The sequence below is a fragment of the Nerophis ophidion genome, linkage group LG22 (assembly GCF_033978795.1).
Source record: "Nerophis ophidion isolate RoL-2023_Sa linkage group LG22, RoL_Noph_v1.0, whole genome shotgun sequence".
Classification (NCBI taxonomy): domain Eukaryota; kingdom Metazoa; phylum Chordata; class Actinopteri; order Syngnathiformes; family Syngnathidae; genus Nerophis; species Nerophis ophidion.
The window spans coordinates 15,568,729-15,586,677 of NC_084632.1; the positions used below are offsets into that span (position 1 = coordinate 15,568,729).

The window sequence follows — 17,949 nt, forward strand, 5'->3', positions numbered from 1 at the left end:
ACTATATTGCCAAAACTATTTGGCCGCCTGCCTTAACTCACATATGAACTTGAAGTGCCATCCCATGGAATTGTACAAAATGTTTTGGTATCCTGGAGCCTTCAACGTTCTTTTCACCAGAACTAAGGGGCCAAGCCCAACTCCTGAAAAAACAACCCAACACCATAATTCCTCCTCCACCAAATTTCACAGTCGGCACAATGCAGTCCGAAATGTAGTGTTCTTCAGGCAACCTCCAAACCCAGACTGGTCCATCAGATTGCCAGATGGAAAAGCTTGATTCATCATTCCAGAGAAGACATCTCCACTGTTCTAGAGTCCAGTGGTGACGTGCTTTGCACCACTGCATCCCACGCTTTGCATTGGACTTGGTGATGTATGGCTTAGATGCAGCTGATCGGCCATGGAAACCCATTCCATGAACCTCTCTGTGTACTGTACGTGGGCTAATTGGAAGTTCACATGAAGTTTGGAGCTCTGTAGCAACTGACTGGGCAGAAAGTCTTTACACTATGCGCTGACTTGCTGTTGTTCCCAAACGCTTCAATTTTCTTATAATAAAGTTGACTTTGGAATATTTCGGAGCAAGGAAATTTCACGACTGGATTTGTTGCACGGGTGGCATCCTATGACAGTTCCACGCTGGAAATCACTGAGAGCAGCCCATTCTTTCACAAATGTTTGTAGAAACAGTCTCTATGCCTAAGTGCTTGATTTGATACACCGGGCCAAGTGATTAGGACACCTGATTCTCATTGTTTGGATGGGTGGCCAAATACTTTTGGCAATCTAGTGTATATTCCGAGCGCGATGATGTCATGTTATTGTTGGGAAAATGCATTTTTAGACAATATGATTTGCCTGAGCGGCAAGGAGACACCAAGAGTAACAAGCGTTAAAGAATGGATTAGAAAGGACAGATTTTTATCAATAATAATACAAAAACAATAAATAAATAAAAAATTTGTTTTGTTTTGTTTTTTTAACTGTCCATCAGGGATGCCGCAACACCGCAGGTGCACCGACACAACACAGGTGGGCGCTAATTTCCCCCGCATAACTCACCACTGTGAAAAAGCCTTTTGTTTTTCGTCAAAACATTAGGATTTCACAATTTATTTGACTGACCTTGAACACACCACAGTTGTGTGCTTTGAGACAAAATTAAATGTATGTATAACTGCCACAGAAATATTTTTCACTTCTTCTTTTACTTAATCTTTGTTCCCAAATACAGGTGCTGCGTGTATGAGGAGCCGAATGTAAAAATTCAAAGCACACTTTTCTAGCTGATGTATTTTAAATATTTAGCTCAGTTTTCTCACATTTAGATTACTTTTCTTTTAATTTATTTAACGATTACATTTAGATTTAACATTTATTTTGAACTTGTATATTTAACATTAGATTTAGAGTCAGCACTGAGATTAAATATTTGGATACAATATTTAGATCCAACATTCACATTTAGATTTAAAATGTATTATTTAGATTCAACATTTACATTTAGATTTGATATGTATTACTTAGATTCAACATTTACATTTAAATTTAACATAACATTTAATATTTAGATTGAACATTTATATTCAACTTTAAAATTCAACATTTGGATTCAACATTTAGATTCCATATTCACCTTTAAATTTAGCGATAACATGTAATATTTAGATTCAACATTTAGATTTGTATTCAACATTACTATTTAGAATTTAGATTTACCATTTAGGGAATGCAGCTGGGATAGGGTCCAGCACCCCCCGCGACCCCAAAAGGGACAAGCGGTAGGAAATTGATAGATGGATTACTATTTAGAATTTAGATTTACCATTTAGCAAACGCAGCTGGGATTAGGCACCAGGCCGTAGAAAAACGCATGTATGGATTTCAATGTATCATTTAACATTTAGATTCAATATTTATATTCAACATTTAGATTTAGCATTTAATATTTAAATTCAACATTTAGATTTGTGGCGGCCTGCAGCAGAGATAGGCTCCAGCACCCCCTGTGACCTCGAAAGGGACAAGCAGTAGAAAATGGATGGATGGATAACCATTTAATATTTACATGTAACATTTAGATTCAACATTTGCCACTGAGATTCAACAATCAACACTTAGATTTTCAACTTTTTTTTACATTTTGATTTAACATTTACATTTGGATGTAACATATAACATTCAGGATTATATTGAACATTTAGATTTAATATTGAATTTTTAGATCTAGATGTAACATTTATATTCACCATTGAATCCTATCCTCAAAAGGCATAAAGACCACAGCTTATTACGGCACCGTAAATCCAAATATAAGACAGTTTGTTAGATACACATCCATTCCCTCTCTAAATTTTCAGAGCATCTCTATTTTGACTTCCGCTGATTGATAAAATATCGTCACCCCACATGCTCGTACATTATAGCACATGCCAGAAACCGCCGCTGCCTACTGGATGGTGCGATCGAGCTTGCTATTGCGTGCTTAGCTGTGGTGTAGCTGCTAGCTTCTTGTAGCTTATATCCTACCATGTTTACCTTTTGTAAATGACTCGACTGCAACACAAGAAGTAGTGTGCTCCTTGGACAGGCCTGGGCAATTATTTAACTCGGGGGGCCAGATTTATATAAAAAAAAGTGTGTCTGGGGGTCGGTAAATCTATTTTTAGCAACACTAATACAAAACCTCACAACAATGATCGAAAGCTAAAAACGCTATGACAGACCGCCTTAAAAAACAGAATGGAATTTGAATTTTTTTTTCTGAATGAGACACCCAGAATGTACTTGAAAATAAAGAATGTGGGATTTATAATATTAACTATGAATGATAAAACACTGAATATTGACAACATATTTTACAATCAACCGAAACGCAACTAAAATGCAACAAACAGTGAAATCTGAGATACCTCATAGTGACCATAGTAAGTAATTAGATGACCATAGTAACTAATTAGATGACCATAGTAATTAGTACTGTATTTTTCGGACTATAAGTCACAGTTTTTTTCATAGTTTAGCCAGGGGTGCGACATATACTCCGGAGCAACTTATGTGTGAAATTATTAACACACTACCGTAAAATATCAAATAATATTATTTATCTCATTCGCAGAAGAGACGAAGAAAATGTCAGCAATCGTCACACACACGTCAGCAATAAGAATTGGCGGGGGAGGGTCATGGCAGAAGTGCATTGTGGGTCACGGAATGCTAACTGCTATATGCTATATTCTACTGCCTTAGCTATTAAAATGGATCATTGGCGGTAACTTATAAAAACTGACAAGGGCTGAACAAAAATGGCACCAAAAGGGAAATCGTGTACTGGAGATTACAAACTGGACGTAGTGAAATATGCAGCAGAAAACGACAAGAGGTAGCGGTGCATACCTTTGGAGTTGGCAGAGTTTTTTAAAAGCGACATCGATGAAGAAAATTCCATCGGATTTATCGATTAGAAGTGACAGATTGTTTGGTAAACGTATAGCATGTTTTTATATGTTATAGGTATTTGAATGACTCTTAGCATAATATGTTACGTTAACATACCAGGCACCTTCTCAGTTGGTTATTTATGCGTCATATAACGTACACTTATTCAGCCTGTTCACTATTCTTTATTTTTTTTAATTGTCTTTCAAATATCTATTCTTGGTGTTGGATTTTATCAAATAAATTTCCCCCCAAAATGCGACTTATACTCCAGTGCGACATATATATGTTTTTTTCCTTCTTTATTATGCATTTTTGGCCGGTGCGACGTATACTCCGGAGTTACTTGTAATCCAAAAAATACGGTATATGATGCAGATTCCAAGCATTGAAAGACTGAGTATAGTTGAAGACTTCCGGTCATTAGAAAACATCACTGCACATCGTAATGGAAGCTACACTTTCCATCTTAAACATCTAAAACAATTATCTGGGAATGTCCGGCGGGCCAGATTGAAAAGCTCAACAGCCCTTATTTGGCCCAGGTCGGTCCTTGGAGGATATTTAACTGGTTGTCTGGCTGCTTGTATCAGATTTTAGGCACAAACTGTAACTACCGGACTACATTACTGTCCATTCAATGACTGTAAATAATGTAAGAACAAGAGGATAAAGAAGTCATACTGTTCCATTACCTTTGTTCATACTACTGTCACTAAACGACTGCCTAAGAACTGTAGACACCTTAATATTTGTTGCTTCCTATACTGTATATACTGTTATACTATTTGATCTTGCACTGGTACAGTGTTTGACTACTGTACTTCTACTTGTACTAATACCTCTAGAGCAAGGGTCTCAAACTCAATTTACCTGGGGTCCATTGGATGCAGAAACTGGGTGAGGCTGGGCCGCAAGACAAGATTTCTTATTAAAATATAACATGCACTTTTTAATGAATTCACCTGCTTTGAATGGCTTGCCCACCCTAGCAACATACTTGACAACTAGTGCGATCTATCCGGGAAACACTCGAATATCAGTGCCCCTCCCGACAATCTACCGGGGCAATCATTCTCCCAGTTTTCACCCGGACAACAATATTAAGAGCCTGCCATGATGGCACTGCCTTAAACGTCCTCTACAACCTGCCATCTCGTCCGCTTTTCTACCAAACAAAGAGTGTGCCAGCCTTGTCACATATTGTATGAGGTTCTAACAGACCCACGGATGGAAGCGACTGTAAGACATAGTTGATCAACAGCCATACAGGTCACACTGAGGGTGGCCGTATAAACAACGTTATAACTGTTACAAATATGCGCCACACTGTGAACCCACACCAAACAAGATTGACAAACACATTTTGGGAGAACATCCGCACCGTAACACAACATAAACACAACAGAACAAATACCCAGAATGCAATGCAGCCCTAACTCTTCCGGGCTACAATATGCACCCTCCTCCTTCCCCAACCCCGCCCCTATTGTAGCCCAGAAGAATTAAGGCTTCATGGGATTCTGGGTATTTGTTCTGTTGTGTTTATATTGTGTTACGGTGCGGATGTTCTCCTAAAATGTGTTTGTCATTCCTGTTTGGTGTGGGTTCACAGTGTGGCTCATGTTTGTACGGCCACCCTCAGTGTGACCTGTGTGGCTGTTGATCAACAATGTCTTGCAGTCGCTTACTGCGCCTACAGAAGCCAAATACAACATGTGGCTGGGCCGGCACGCTGTTTGTACAGGTTGTGGAGGACGCCTAAAGCAGTGCCTCCACGGTGCACTCATATTATTGTAGTTTGGGTGAAATTCTCGAGAATGATTACCCCTGGAAGGGCACTGAAAATTGGGAGTCTCCCAGAAAAATCGAGGGTATACAAGTATGACGTTGTAAAGCACCATTCATATAAAACTCGCGGGCCGCACCAACATTTAATTTTCACATCAAGGTAAGGGCCTCAAAATAATGTCTCGCGGGCCGCCATTGGCCCGCAAGACGCGTGTTTGAGACCCCTGCTCTAGAGTAACTACTGTAACTTATTGTGCAAATCTTGTAATTAATGTACATCAGAGCAATGTTGCCTCTAATTTGTCATGTGTGTGAGCAAACGTAAAAACTCCTTGGGCATTCAGTGGAGCACATGTGAGCAACATCAGATGTGCACACTGTGGCCGCACCAGCACCACACCTGTCCCGAACCTGTCTAAATAACAAGTTAAATGTTTAATTATTGTTATCAAACGACAGCAGTCATTTGCATGAGATTTTTTTGTAATATAAATGTTTGGCCCACTTACAATGACAATAACACAAAATATTGTTTTTCATGAGCTGTGTACTAGTACTGTATGTCTGGATGGGGGTCCTGTTTTGGAAATAATTTGTACCCCTTTCAGATATCGCATTTAGGTCCCATTAAAACATTCAATGTTGCAAAATGAGATGTAAGCATGCGATCATGGGTCCATTCCTGTAACTTTCCGTTTATAAAATATATATTTTTATTAGTATTTATTTAAAATACCGTATTTCCTTGAATTGCCGCCGGGCATATAGTATGCGCCTGCCTTGAATTACTGCCGGGTCAAACTGGCTTCGCAAAATAATTAGCGCATGCTTAGTATTACCGCCGGGTCAAACTCGTGACGTAACAAGTGACACTTCCCCTGTCAACATTTTCAAAAAGGAGGAGGCTGATTTCAATACCGGTATTTTGAAATCGCATAAAGGGAATAAGATTAAGAGCTATTCAGTAGGATTTAAGGTCCAAGCAATTGAATACCGGTATGCTAAAAAGACCAGTAAGAAGCTATGTTTTATTAATATACCTGTGGAGAGGTGGAGCCGACGCTCAAGATGGCGGCGAGGAGGCGGCGTCGGCGAGCGAGCGAGCGGAGAGGAGGAGCGGAAGAGTGACCTGGATTGAGGTTTTATTGAAAAATAAACAAAGTCAAACTGCTCAAGCCATGTCCTTCCTTGGTGGTCCTGCGAACCCGCAAGACGACGGCTTGAGACCGTCACAATACCGTAGCTGCGTGTGTCAAATATGAGTCATTAAATGACTCCCGCCTCCTGGTGGTAGAGGACGCTAGTGATCCTTCTTGCGACTACTTGGCTGCAGAAGAAGTGACAATGAGTGACGTGAATTGAGCTGGGACGGATATGACGCGGCGGAAGCTTGGCTTAAGGGGCAGTTTAGCTCGGTTGGTAGAGTGGCCGTGCCAGCAACTTGAGGGTTGCAGGTTCGATTCCCGCTTCCGCCATCCTAGTCAATGCTGTTGTGTCCTTGGGCAAGACACTTGACCCACCTGCTTCCAGTGCCACCCACACTGGTTTGAATGTAACTTAGATATTGGGTTTCACTATGTAAAGCGCTTTGAGTCACTAGAGAAAAAGCGCTATGTAAATATAATTCACTTCACTTCACTTCACTTCACTTAGGACGTATGGCTATGTAAACAACCGGGCTGTTAATAAAAGCATGTTCCAGTCCTAAATACCCAGTATATTATTTATACAATAACACTTCCTGGTGGCAGCTGTGGGATAAAGAGACCACCCACGGAGCAGAACGGGAGGGGGAGTTGTACGAGGGTAATTCTGCCGTCGCCCCCGCACTTGAGGAGCCGAGCTAACTGATAACAGCCGTCTAATAGCAGTTTTCTAAACTGGACTTTCAATCGAAGCAGGAAGTAATAAAGGAAGATCTCCATCGAGACAGAGACTTTTAAAACTGAAGAAAGATAAAGAAAACTTCTATAAACAAGTTATCGATGCTTTTGATCAGAAGGAGCTGGCATGGATTTCATTTATTAGTCAAGGTAAGACCATAATAACGTTTTTTTTTTAATTAAATTTGCTTTTCATGATGGTATCCATATCGTCTGCTACTTCCGGTACAGGCAAGGCTTTTTTATCAGCACCAAAAGTTGCGAACTTTATCGTCGATGTTCTCTACTAAATCCTTTCAGCAAAAATATGGCAATATCACGAAATGATCAAGTATGACACATAGAATGGACCTGCTATCCCCGTTTTAAATAAGAAAATCTCATTTCAGTAGGCCTTTAAGGGCTGTATGAATAAACTTTGATTGATTGATTGATTGATTGATTGATCAGGTAGAACAGGGGTGTCAAACTCAACTACAGAGTGGGCCAAAATTTAAAACTGAACAAAGCCGCGGGCCAAGGTTGAACAAATTAACCTTTTAATAGGGACGCAAACAATTATGCATTGAATATTGAAATAACTTAAATAATTATTAAATAACTTTATAGTCACATACAACATCGAGTTTCAAATTATAATAATTATTTAAAAAATATCAATGGCATATCAAATAAAATTTAAATAAAAATTGGGGGAGCGGGGTTTGGTGGTAGCAGGGGTGTATATTGTAGCGTCCCGGAAGAGTTAGTGCTGCAAGGGGTTCTGGGTATTTCTTCTGTTGAGTTTATGTTGTGCTACGGTGCGGATGTTGTCCCGAAATGTGTTTGTCATTCTTGTTTGGTGTAGCTTCACAGTGTAGCGCATATTTGTAAAAGTGTTTAAGTTGTTTATACGGCCACCCTCAGTGTGACCCTTATGGCTGTTGATCAAGTATGCCTTGCATTCACTTGTGTGCATATATTCTGTGACTGGGCCGGCACGTTGTTTGTATGGCGTAAAAGCGGACGTGACGACAGGCTGTAGAGGACACTAAAGGCAGTGCCTTCAAGGCACGCCCCCAATATTGTTGTCCGGGTGGAAATCGGGAGAAATTCGGAAGAATGGTTGCCCCGAGAGATTTTCGGGAGTCTCCCGGGAAAATCGTGAGCGTTGGCAAGTATGAGTATTAGCGATGAATGCAGTGTTACAGAGGCATCGACCCTGTATAATACCGGCGGGCCAGCTCTAATCTTAATTTGATGTTACCTCAAGGGCCAAATTAAATTACACGGGCCAGAGTTTGACACCCATGAGGTAGAAGAATGTCATCGTACAGCTTTTCCTAACTTGTTTAAGCGTCACCTCTCACCCCATCGTCTGTCAGTCCCATCCACTGCTGAGCCGTGTGCGGTTCCAGCATCACACTGGCCATCTTCACGTAATCCGTAGCGATGGACACCATTGCCTCTGCTGCATTCGCTCTGGCTGCGTGTCCGCCAGCCAAGTCCACCTCCACCCTTTGAGAGAGGAAGTGGACGTCAGCGGACGTGAGGACTTGGGAGCCGCTAGTCTCCACTATGTGCAGGGCCGCCTGGGTCAGCTGATGAAGGAAGAGGAGGTCCCCGTCCCAGTCGGTACTCTGCTCCTTCATCAACCCAAACAAAAGATCGGTGAATTCATCCGGACATCGTTTGGATCTTCTTATGCATGAGCGTCAACCACAAGACTCACAGGTCTGGCTAAGGGTTCCAGTATCAGTACGCGGAAGAACGCCGTCTTTGGGAAACTCCCAGCATCCAGAACTTCTAAAACCACAAACAACAATCAGTGTTGTGCAATTTGTGACGACGTATCAAAATGCTTGCTATACAAAAGTAGTATTTGACATCTACAACAGTGCTTTTCAGAGCCTGAGGACTCTAGGGGGGGCTCAGCAGCTTGAAAAAAATAGAGAAAACAATCAAACCTGGTCAGCTGACATGAGCTATGTTAAAAGATAAGTGGATCGATGAAAAAGCCCATATCTTGCATACGTCGGTGCGTGGTGGTTCTTGAAGCACTGACTCCAGCTGCAGTCCACTCTTTGTGGATCTTCCACACATTTTTTTAATCGGTTTTGTTTGACAATCCCCTCCAGAGCACGGTTATCCCTCTTGCTTGTAAACTTTTTTCTACCACATCTTTATCTTCCCTTCGCCTCTCTATTAATGTGCTTGGACACAGAGCTCTGGGAACATCCAACCTCTTTGGCAATGACCTTTTGTGTCTTGCCCTCCTTCTTTAAAGTATCAATGGTCATCTTTTGGACAGTTGTCAAGTCAGCAGTCTTCCCCATGATTGTGTGTCATAAAGAATATAAAAGGGGGGACCATTTAAAGGCTTTTCCAAGTGTTTTGAGTTAGTGAGCTAATTAGAGTGTGGCACCAGGTGTCTTCAATATCTGACCTTTTCACCATATTCTAATTTTCTGAGATGTTGAATTTAGTGTTTTCATTGGTTGTCAGCTATAATCATCTCCTTTTTGGCAAAAAACACTTGAAATGTATCAGTCTGTTTGGAATGAATGTATACATTCTACAAGTTTGACTTTCTAAATGGAATTAATGAAATAAATCAACTTTTTCATGATATTCTAATGATATGACCAGCACCTGTATATATCAATGATGAAATGTTAACATTGCAACACATGCCAATACGGCCGGTTTAGTTTACTAAATTGCAATTTGAAATTTCCCGCGAAGTATCCTGTTGAAAACGTCAGTATGATGACGAGTGCGCTAGACGTCTCGGGTTGTAGCGGAAATTTTTTTCCAGCCCGATCCCAGCTATAAGTAGTCTTCTTTAATCACATAATTACACAGTATTCTGGACACCTGTGTTGCTGAATATTTTGCAATTTGTTCAATTAATAATGGAGACGTCAAAGAAGAAAGATGTAGGTGGGAAGCGGTGTGTTGCAGCTGCCTTTAGCAACACAAACACAGCCAGTGTTTCCTTGTTTACATTCCCGAAGGTGAAGCTTTACTATGGAACAGAGCGGTCAAGCGGACATGGTTCCCGACCACATGTCAACCGGCAGGTTTCGGTGAGAAAATTGTGGTAATAATTCGGCTCTTACCGTGGACATGAGCAGAGCTTGCGTCGTTCCTCGTGCACCTGTCAAAGAAGCAGCTGCGTGGCTTCTCTCAGAGACACTGGCGGTCACCACACCCGTGGCCACACCCCTCCGACTTTCAGGTACGACACTATAATCTCACTAAAACACTAGTAACACAATAAGCAGATAAGCGATTTTCCAGAATTATCCTAGTAAATGTGTCTAATAACATCTGAATCGCTCCCACTGCCCTGTCTTTTTTTTTTCTTTCTAGTACTTCACTCTAACTTTCCTCATCCACGAATCTTTCATCCTTGCTCAAATTAATGGGGAAATCGACGCCTTCTCAGTCCAAATCGCTCTTGCTGCTGGTGGCCACGATTGTAAACAATGTGAGGATTTGAGGAGCTCCACAACCCGTGACGTCACGCGCACATCGTCTGCTACTTCCGGTATAGGCAAGGCTTTTCTATTAGCGACCAAAAGTTGCGAACTCTATCGTTTATGTTCTCTACAAAATCCTTTCAGAAAAAATATGGCAATATGGCGAAATGATCAAGTATGACACATAGAATGGACCTGCTAGCCCCGTTTAAATAAGAAAATCTCATTTCAGTAGGCCTTTAAAACAACACTGACATTTGTTTGTGTTGTAAAAATGTTTTGTTTGCACGGTTACGGTTTTAATTCCAACATACATTTTCTGACTGGTAACGTCAACCTTCACAATTTCCCCACACGAAAATGCAAAATGTTTTTTGTCTATCACAGTTTTTATGTTATTGTGTTATTATTCATGACCAGTCAAAATCAACCCAATCTTGTCGCATCTGTTTGTGAAGTTTGTGCTGCAAATGTTTTGTCTAGCTGTTATAGTTTTTGTTATGAACGTATTATTCATAACCAGCTCCCCAAACGTTTTTGCTGCAAAATATTTTTGTCTATTATAGTTTTTATGTTAAAGAACTACTGAAATGATATTTTCTTATTCAAACGGGGATAGCAAATCCATTATATGTGTCATACTTGATCATTTTGCGATATTGCCATATTTTTGCTAAAAGGATTTAGTAGAGAACTTCGACGATAAATTTTGCAACTTTTGGTCGCTAACAGAAAAGCCCTGCCTTTACCAGAAGTCGCAGACGGTGACGTCACATGTTGATGGCTCCTCACATCTTCACATTGTTTTTAATGGGAGTCTCCAACAAAAAGTGCTATTCGGACCGAGAAAACGACAATTTCCCCATTAATTTGAGCGAGGATGAAAGATTTGTGGATGAGGAAAGTTAGAGTGAAGCACTAGAAGAAAAAAAAGGCAAGGGCAGTGACAGCGATTCGGATGTTATTATACACATTTACTAGGATAATTCTGGGAAATCCCTTATCTTTCTATTGTGTTGCTAGTGTTTTAGTGAGTTTAACAGTACCTGATAGTCGGAGGTGTGTGTCCACGGGTGCCTTGACGCCAGTGTCTCAGGGAAGTCGACGGCAGCTTTATGGACGGCGCAAGCTCAGCTGATCTCCGGTAAGAAGCGACTTTGTACCACAATTTTCTCACCGAAACCTGCTGGTTGACATTCGGTCGGGATCCATTTTCGCTTGACTGCGCTCTGATCCATAGAAAAGTTTAACCTCCTGGAATTTTAAACAAGGAATCACAGTGTGTTTGTGTGGCTAAAGGCTAAAGCTTCCCAACTCCATCTTTCTAATTTGACTTCTCCAATATTAATTGAACAAATTGCAAAAGATCCAGCAACACAGATCTCCAAAATACTGTGTAATTATGCGGTTAAAGCGGACGACTTTTAGCTGTGTGTGTGTGTGCAGCGCTCATATTTCCTAACAGTCCGTGACGTCACGCGTACACGTCATCATTACGCCACGTTTTCAAGAAGAAACTCCCGGGAAATGTAAAATTGCGATTTAGTAAACTAAAAATGCCGTATTGGCATGTGTTGCAATGTTAATATTTCATCATTGATATATAAACTATCAGACTGCGTGGTGGGTAGTAGTGGGTTTCAGTAGGCCTTAACATTTCCCAGTTTTTATGTTATTAACATGTTATGATATATAACCAGTTGCTCAACCATGACAAAATATTCCCCAAATTATTCAATTAAATCTTTTTTTTTTGTCCAACTATTATACTTTTTATGGTATTAACGTTTTATGATTCATCACCTGTGGGATGTTTCAAATAAGTGTTTGATAAGCATTCCTCAACTTTCTCAGTCATTTTTGCCACTTGTGCCAACTCTTTTGAAACATGTTGCAGGCATTAAATTCCAGATGAGCCAATATTTGCCAAAAATAAAGTTTACCAGTTCAAATGTTAAGTATCTTGTCTTTGCAGTCCATCCAGTTAAATATAGGTTGAAAAGGATTTGCAAATCATTGTATTTTGTTTGTATTTACCATTTACACAACATGCCAACTTCACTGGTTTTGGGTTTTGTACTACCGTAGTACTATTTGTGCATTGATGAATAAGGAATAAGTGGAGGAGAGTCTCGCTGTCCCACACTTTGAAAACAAGCTCCTATATCTTCCCAAATCCACTGCTATTACACACCTTTTCTCAACTGGCAGACGGCTCCTCTGTAAGCGTCACACTTGTCCAAGATCAAACTGTCAGAGGAGGGGTCGTAAACTCCACATTCTTCGCCGGCCTCAGCGCTGTCCACGATCTCCACCGAGAAGTTCTTGAAGATCGTCTGATTCTGCAAGCCGTTTCCCTCCAAGATGGAGTCCAAAAACGAGGGATCAAAGACCGAGATGTTACCTTGTCGAAAAGAAAAAAAAGCATAGTGTTATTTGTTCACATCGTGAAGGGAATTATATTTATATAGCGCTTTTCTCTAGTGACTCGAGGCGCTTTACAAAGTGAAAGCCATTATCTAAGTTACATTTAAACCACTGTGGAGCAGGTGGGTAAAGTATCTTGCCCGAGGACACAACGGCAGAGACGAGGATGGCGGAAACGGGGATCAAACCTGGAACCCTCAAGTTGCTGGCACGGCAGCTCGACCATTTGAACCACGTCGTCCCACGTAGGCTAACATGAACCAGAAAATCCTTGACAGCTTTCCAAATTTCTCAATATATTGTCAATCTTTAAAGATGCACGTTTAATCTGCTTTTTTTCCCCCTAAAATATTCAGTAATTTAAAAGTGTGATTCATGTGATTAAAAAAAAAGTATTATTTGATAGCACTAATGTAAAAATACAATGATTCTCAATGACAGTTTGGACTTTGTTAGCTGTCTTTTATCATTTTGTATCATTTCCTGATCAGCGCTTTTATTTTGGTTCCACTTCCTGTTTGCCTCTATGTTACAACACTTCATATCTTGTTACTAGAGCGCTGGTTCCATCTCCTGTTTCCTGATTAACAATCAGGATTCACATTTGTCTTCAGGGTCACACCTGGTTAAAGTACATGACAGATTTTTTATAATTTCCTGTCCAGCGATTTTATTTTTGTTCCACTTCCTGTGTACCTCTCTGTTTCAACACTTCACTTCTTGTAGGTGCGCTGGTACACTCACCTGTTTCCTGATTCATAATCAGGATTCACACCTGTCCTCAGGTTAAATTACATGTCAGCGTAGACTTTGTTTGCTATTTTTTTATCATTTCCTGCCCAGTGCTTTTATTTTTGTTCCACTTCCTGTTTGTCTCTATGTTTCAACACTTCACTTATTGTTGGTACGCTGGATCCCTCATCTATTTCTTGGTTGACGATCAGGATTCACACCTTTCTTTAGGGCTGCCTGTGGCTAAATTAGGGCCCAAAGCAGAATTTATATGTTTACAAAGTTTTTTCACACTTTTGTTATTATGTCAAACTACCTTTATATTTCATTTAATTGAATGAATTTTCTGGAGAATATTGTAAGAAACTGTATATTTTTTGTAATAAATTATAGGAAATTGTAAGAAATTGGGGGGGGAAGTGTAGGAAATTGTAAGAAACTGTAGGAAATTGTAAAGAAAAAAGTGTAAGAAATTTTAGGAAATTTTAAGAAATTGTACGATATAGTAAGAAATTGTACAAAATGTTAATTTAATAAATCGTAAAAAAAAAATGTAAGGAATTGTCAGAAACTGTGTGAAGTTGTAAGAAATTGTAAAAAAAAAAAAAAAAAAAAAACGTAAGTAATTTTAGGAAACAGTATGAGATTGTACAAAATTGTAAAAAAAATTTGTAAGAAACTGTATGCAATTGTAAAAAGAAAAAAAATAAGAAATTTTAGCAAACTATGAAATTGTAGAAAAATGATTCAGGAATTAAATTGTAAAAATATAAATCGTACATAATTGTAGTAAACTGAATGAAATTGAAAGAAACTGTAGGATATTGTAAAGGAAAAAAAGTCTAAGAAATTTTAGGGGATTATAAGAAATATAACGATATAGTAAGAAATTGCAAAAAAAATGTTAATTTAGTAAATTGTAAAAAAAAATTGTAAGGAAATGTCAGAAACTGTATGAAGTTGTAAGAAATTGTAAAAAAAATGGTAAGTAATTTTAGGAAACAGTATGAAATTGTACAAAATTGTAAAAAAAAATTTTTTGAAATTTGTAAGAAACTGTATGAAATTGTAAAAATAAAAAATTTAAGAAATTTTAGGAAACTATGAAATTGTAAGAAATTGTAGAAAAATGATTTAGGAATTAAATTGTAAAAATAGAAATTGTAAATAATTGTAGTAAACTGAATGAAATTGAAAGAAACTGTAGGATATTGTAAAAAAAAAAAAGTTTAAGAAATTTTAGGAAATTATAAGAAATTGTACGATATAGTAAGAAATTGTAAAAAAAAATCTTAATTTAATCAATTGTAAAAAAAAAATTGTAAGGAATTGTCAGAAACTGTATGAAGTTGTAAGAAATTGTAAAAGAAAATGGTAAGACATTTTAGGAAACTGAAATTGTAAGAACTTGTAGAAAAATTATTTAGGAATTGGTAAGAAACTCTATGAAATTGTAAAAATATAAATTGTAAGAAATTGTAGTAAAGTTATTTAGGAATTTGAAAGAAACTGTATGAAATTGTAAAAATAAAAATTGTAAGAAATTTTAGGAAACTATGAAATTGTAAGAAATTGTAGAAAAGTTATTTAGGAATTTGTAAGAAACTGTATGAAATTGTAACAAAATAAATTGTAAGACATTGTATGAAAATTATTTAAGAATGTGTAAGAAACTGTATGAAATTGTAAAAATAAAAATTGTAACAAATTGTTGTAAACAATGAAATTGTAAGAATTTTTTTTTTTAAATAGTAAGAAGTGTAGGAAATTATAAGGAACTGTACAATATGGTACAACATTGTTGAACAAATAAAGAAATTATTCAATAATTCATGTTTTTAGTCTAAAATGATAAATGTAACATAATGAAAACATAAAGATGAGTTAAAGGCCTACAGAAAACCCACTACTACCGACCACGCAGTCTGATAGTTTATATATCAATGATGAAATATTAACATTGCAACACATGCCAATACGGCCTTTTTGGTTTACTAAATTACAATTTTAAATTTCCTGCGAGGTATTCTGTTGAAAACGTCGCGGAATGATGACGCTTATGTTAACGCGTGCTTGTGACGTTATTGGTTGGGGTAGACATTTCAGCCCAGCACCACTCACGGCTAAAATTCGTCTCTTTTCATCGCATAATTACACAATATTTTGGACATCTGTGTTGCTGAATCTTTTGCAATTTGTTCAATTAATAATGGAGACTATAAAGAAGAATGCTGTTATGCCCGTTTGATTGTGGACTATTACTGCTTTGGAACTTTATTATAACGTCCTGGATTGGTTGTTAGCTGTCTGCCAAGCTGTATAACCTCAACACATTCAGTGAGGGCAGAACAAATGCTGTTGGTGGAAAGCGGTGGATTGCAGCTGCCCTTAGCAACCGAAACACAGCCGGTGTTTCTTTGTTTGTTGTGAAACTTTAACACAGAGCGGTCAAGCGAACATCTTTCTCCACCACATGTCAACCAATTGTGATATTAAGTCGGCTCTTACCGGAGACTTGAGCGGATTATGCGACCTCCTCCTGCAGCTGTCAAAAAGGCAGCTATGATCTTTGCTCCTCCATTGGCTTCTCTCAGAGACACTGGGGTTCACCGCAGCCCTCCGACTTTCAGGTATGACATTATAATCTCACTAAAACACTACTAACACAATAAGCAGATAAGGGATTCTCCAGAATTATCTTAGTAAATGTGTCTAATTACATCTGAATCGCTCCCAGTGCCGCCGCCTGGAGCAGTCGCCTTTTTTTCTTTTTTTTTAATAGTGCTTCACTCTAACTTTCCTCATCCACAAATCTTTCATCCTCGCTGAAATTCATGGGGAAATTGTTGCTTTCTCGGTCCGAATTGCTCTTGCTGCTGGTGGCTATGATTATAAACAATGTGAGGATGTGAGGAGCCCTACAACCCGTGACGTCACGCGCACATCGTCTGCTACTTCCGGTACAGGCAAGGCTTTTTTATTAGCGATTAAAAGTTGGGAACTTTATCGTCGATGTTCTTTACTAAATCCTTTCAGCAAAAATATGGCAATATCACAAAATGATCAAGTATGACACATAGAATGGACCTGCAAACTCTGTTTGAATAAGGAAATCTCATTTCAGTAGGCCTTTAAAGAAGGGAAGCAGAAAGGGGCTAAAGGCTCTGTCATTCTTTAACTGACTTATACATGCGCTGCTTCACGCAAAACGGGGCCCCCACAGATTTTGGGTCCCTATGCAAAGTGTGAGTTTTGTCTATAGGGAGGAGCAGCCCCGCCGGTTACTGATTGTCACTTCAGAGGCTTCCTCTGCCAGACGACTCTGAATCATTCTGCCACTGAATTGCATGTTGGCTGGCGGTGTGACCCCGATTTGCAGAGAAAGCAGGCAAACATTAAAGGCCTACTGAAATTACATTTCTTATTCAAACGGGGATAGCAGGTCCATTCTATGTGTCATACTTGATCATTTCGCAATATTGCCACATTTTGGCTGAAAGGATTTAGTAGAGAACATCGACGATAAAGTTCGCAACTTTTGGTCGCTAATAAAAAAGCCTTGCCTTTACTGGAAGGAGCAGACGATGTGCGCGTGATGTCACGGGCTGTAGGGCTCCTCACATCCTCACATTGTTTACAATCATGGCCTCCAGCAGCAAGAGCTATTCAGACCGAGAAAGCGACGATTTCCCAATTAATTTAAGCAAGGATGAAAGATTTGTGGATGAGGAAAGTTAGAGTGAAGAACTAAAAAAAAATTAAAATAGAAATAAAAAAGCGACGGCTCCAGGCGGCGGCAGTGGGAGCGTTTCAGATGTAATTAGACACATTTACTAGGATAATTCTGGAAGATCCCTTATCTGCTTATTCTGTTAATAGTATTTTAGTGAGATTATAAAGTCATACCTCAAAGTCGGATGGCTGCGGTGAACGCCAGAGTCTCTGAGAGTAGTCGAGTAACCTTTTTGACAGCTACAGGAGGAGTTCCCATAATCCACTGAAGTCTACGGTAAGATTTTCCCATCCAAAGACTTGCTGGTTGACGTAGAGAAACATGTTCACTTGACCGCTCTGTGTTAAAGCTTCACAACAAACGAAGAAACACCGGCTGTGTTTCGGTTGCTAAAGGCAGCTGCAATCCACCGCTTTCCACCAACAGCATTTGTTCTGCCCTCACTGAATGTGTTGAGGTTATACAGCTTGGCAGACAG

General features: G+C 39.1%; 1 protein-coding gene across 1 annotated transcript in view; it reads right to left on the reverse strand.

The window, feature by feature from the left end:
* The window catches only part of LOC133540590 (adhesion G-protein coupled receptor D2), a 313,842-nt gene that overhangs the window by 260,708 nt on the left and 35,185 nt on the right, over positions 1-17,949 (reverse strand). The window contains exons 6-8 of the mRNA XM_061883319.1: positions 12,774-12,983; positions 8,827-8,900; positions 8,465-8,740 (exon numbers count right to left, since the gene is read on the reverse strand). Of these exons, the coding sequence (XP_061739303.1) occupies positions 8,465-8,740; positions 8,827-8,900; positions 12,774-12,983 (560 nt within the window). The remainder of the gene's footprint in view (positions 1-8,464; positions 8,741-8,826; positions 8,901-12,773; positions 12,984-17,949) is intronic.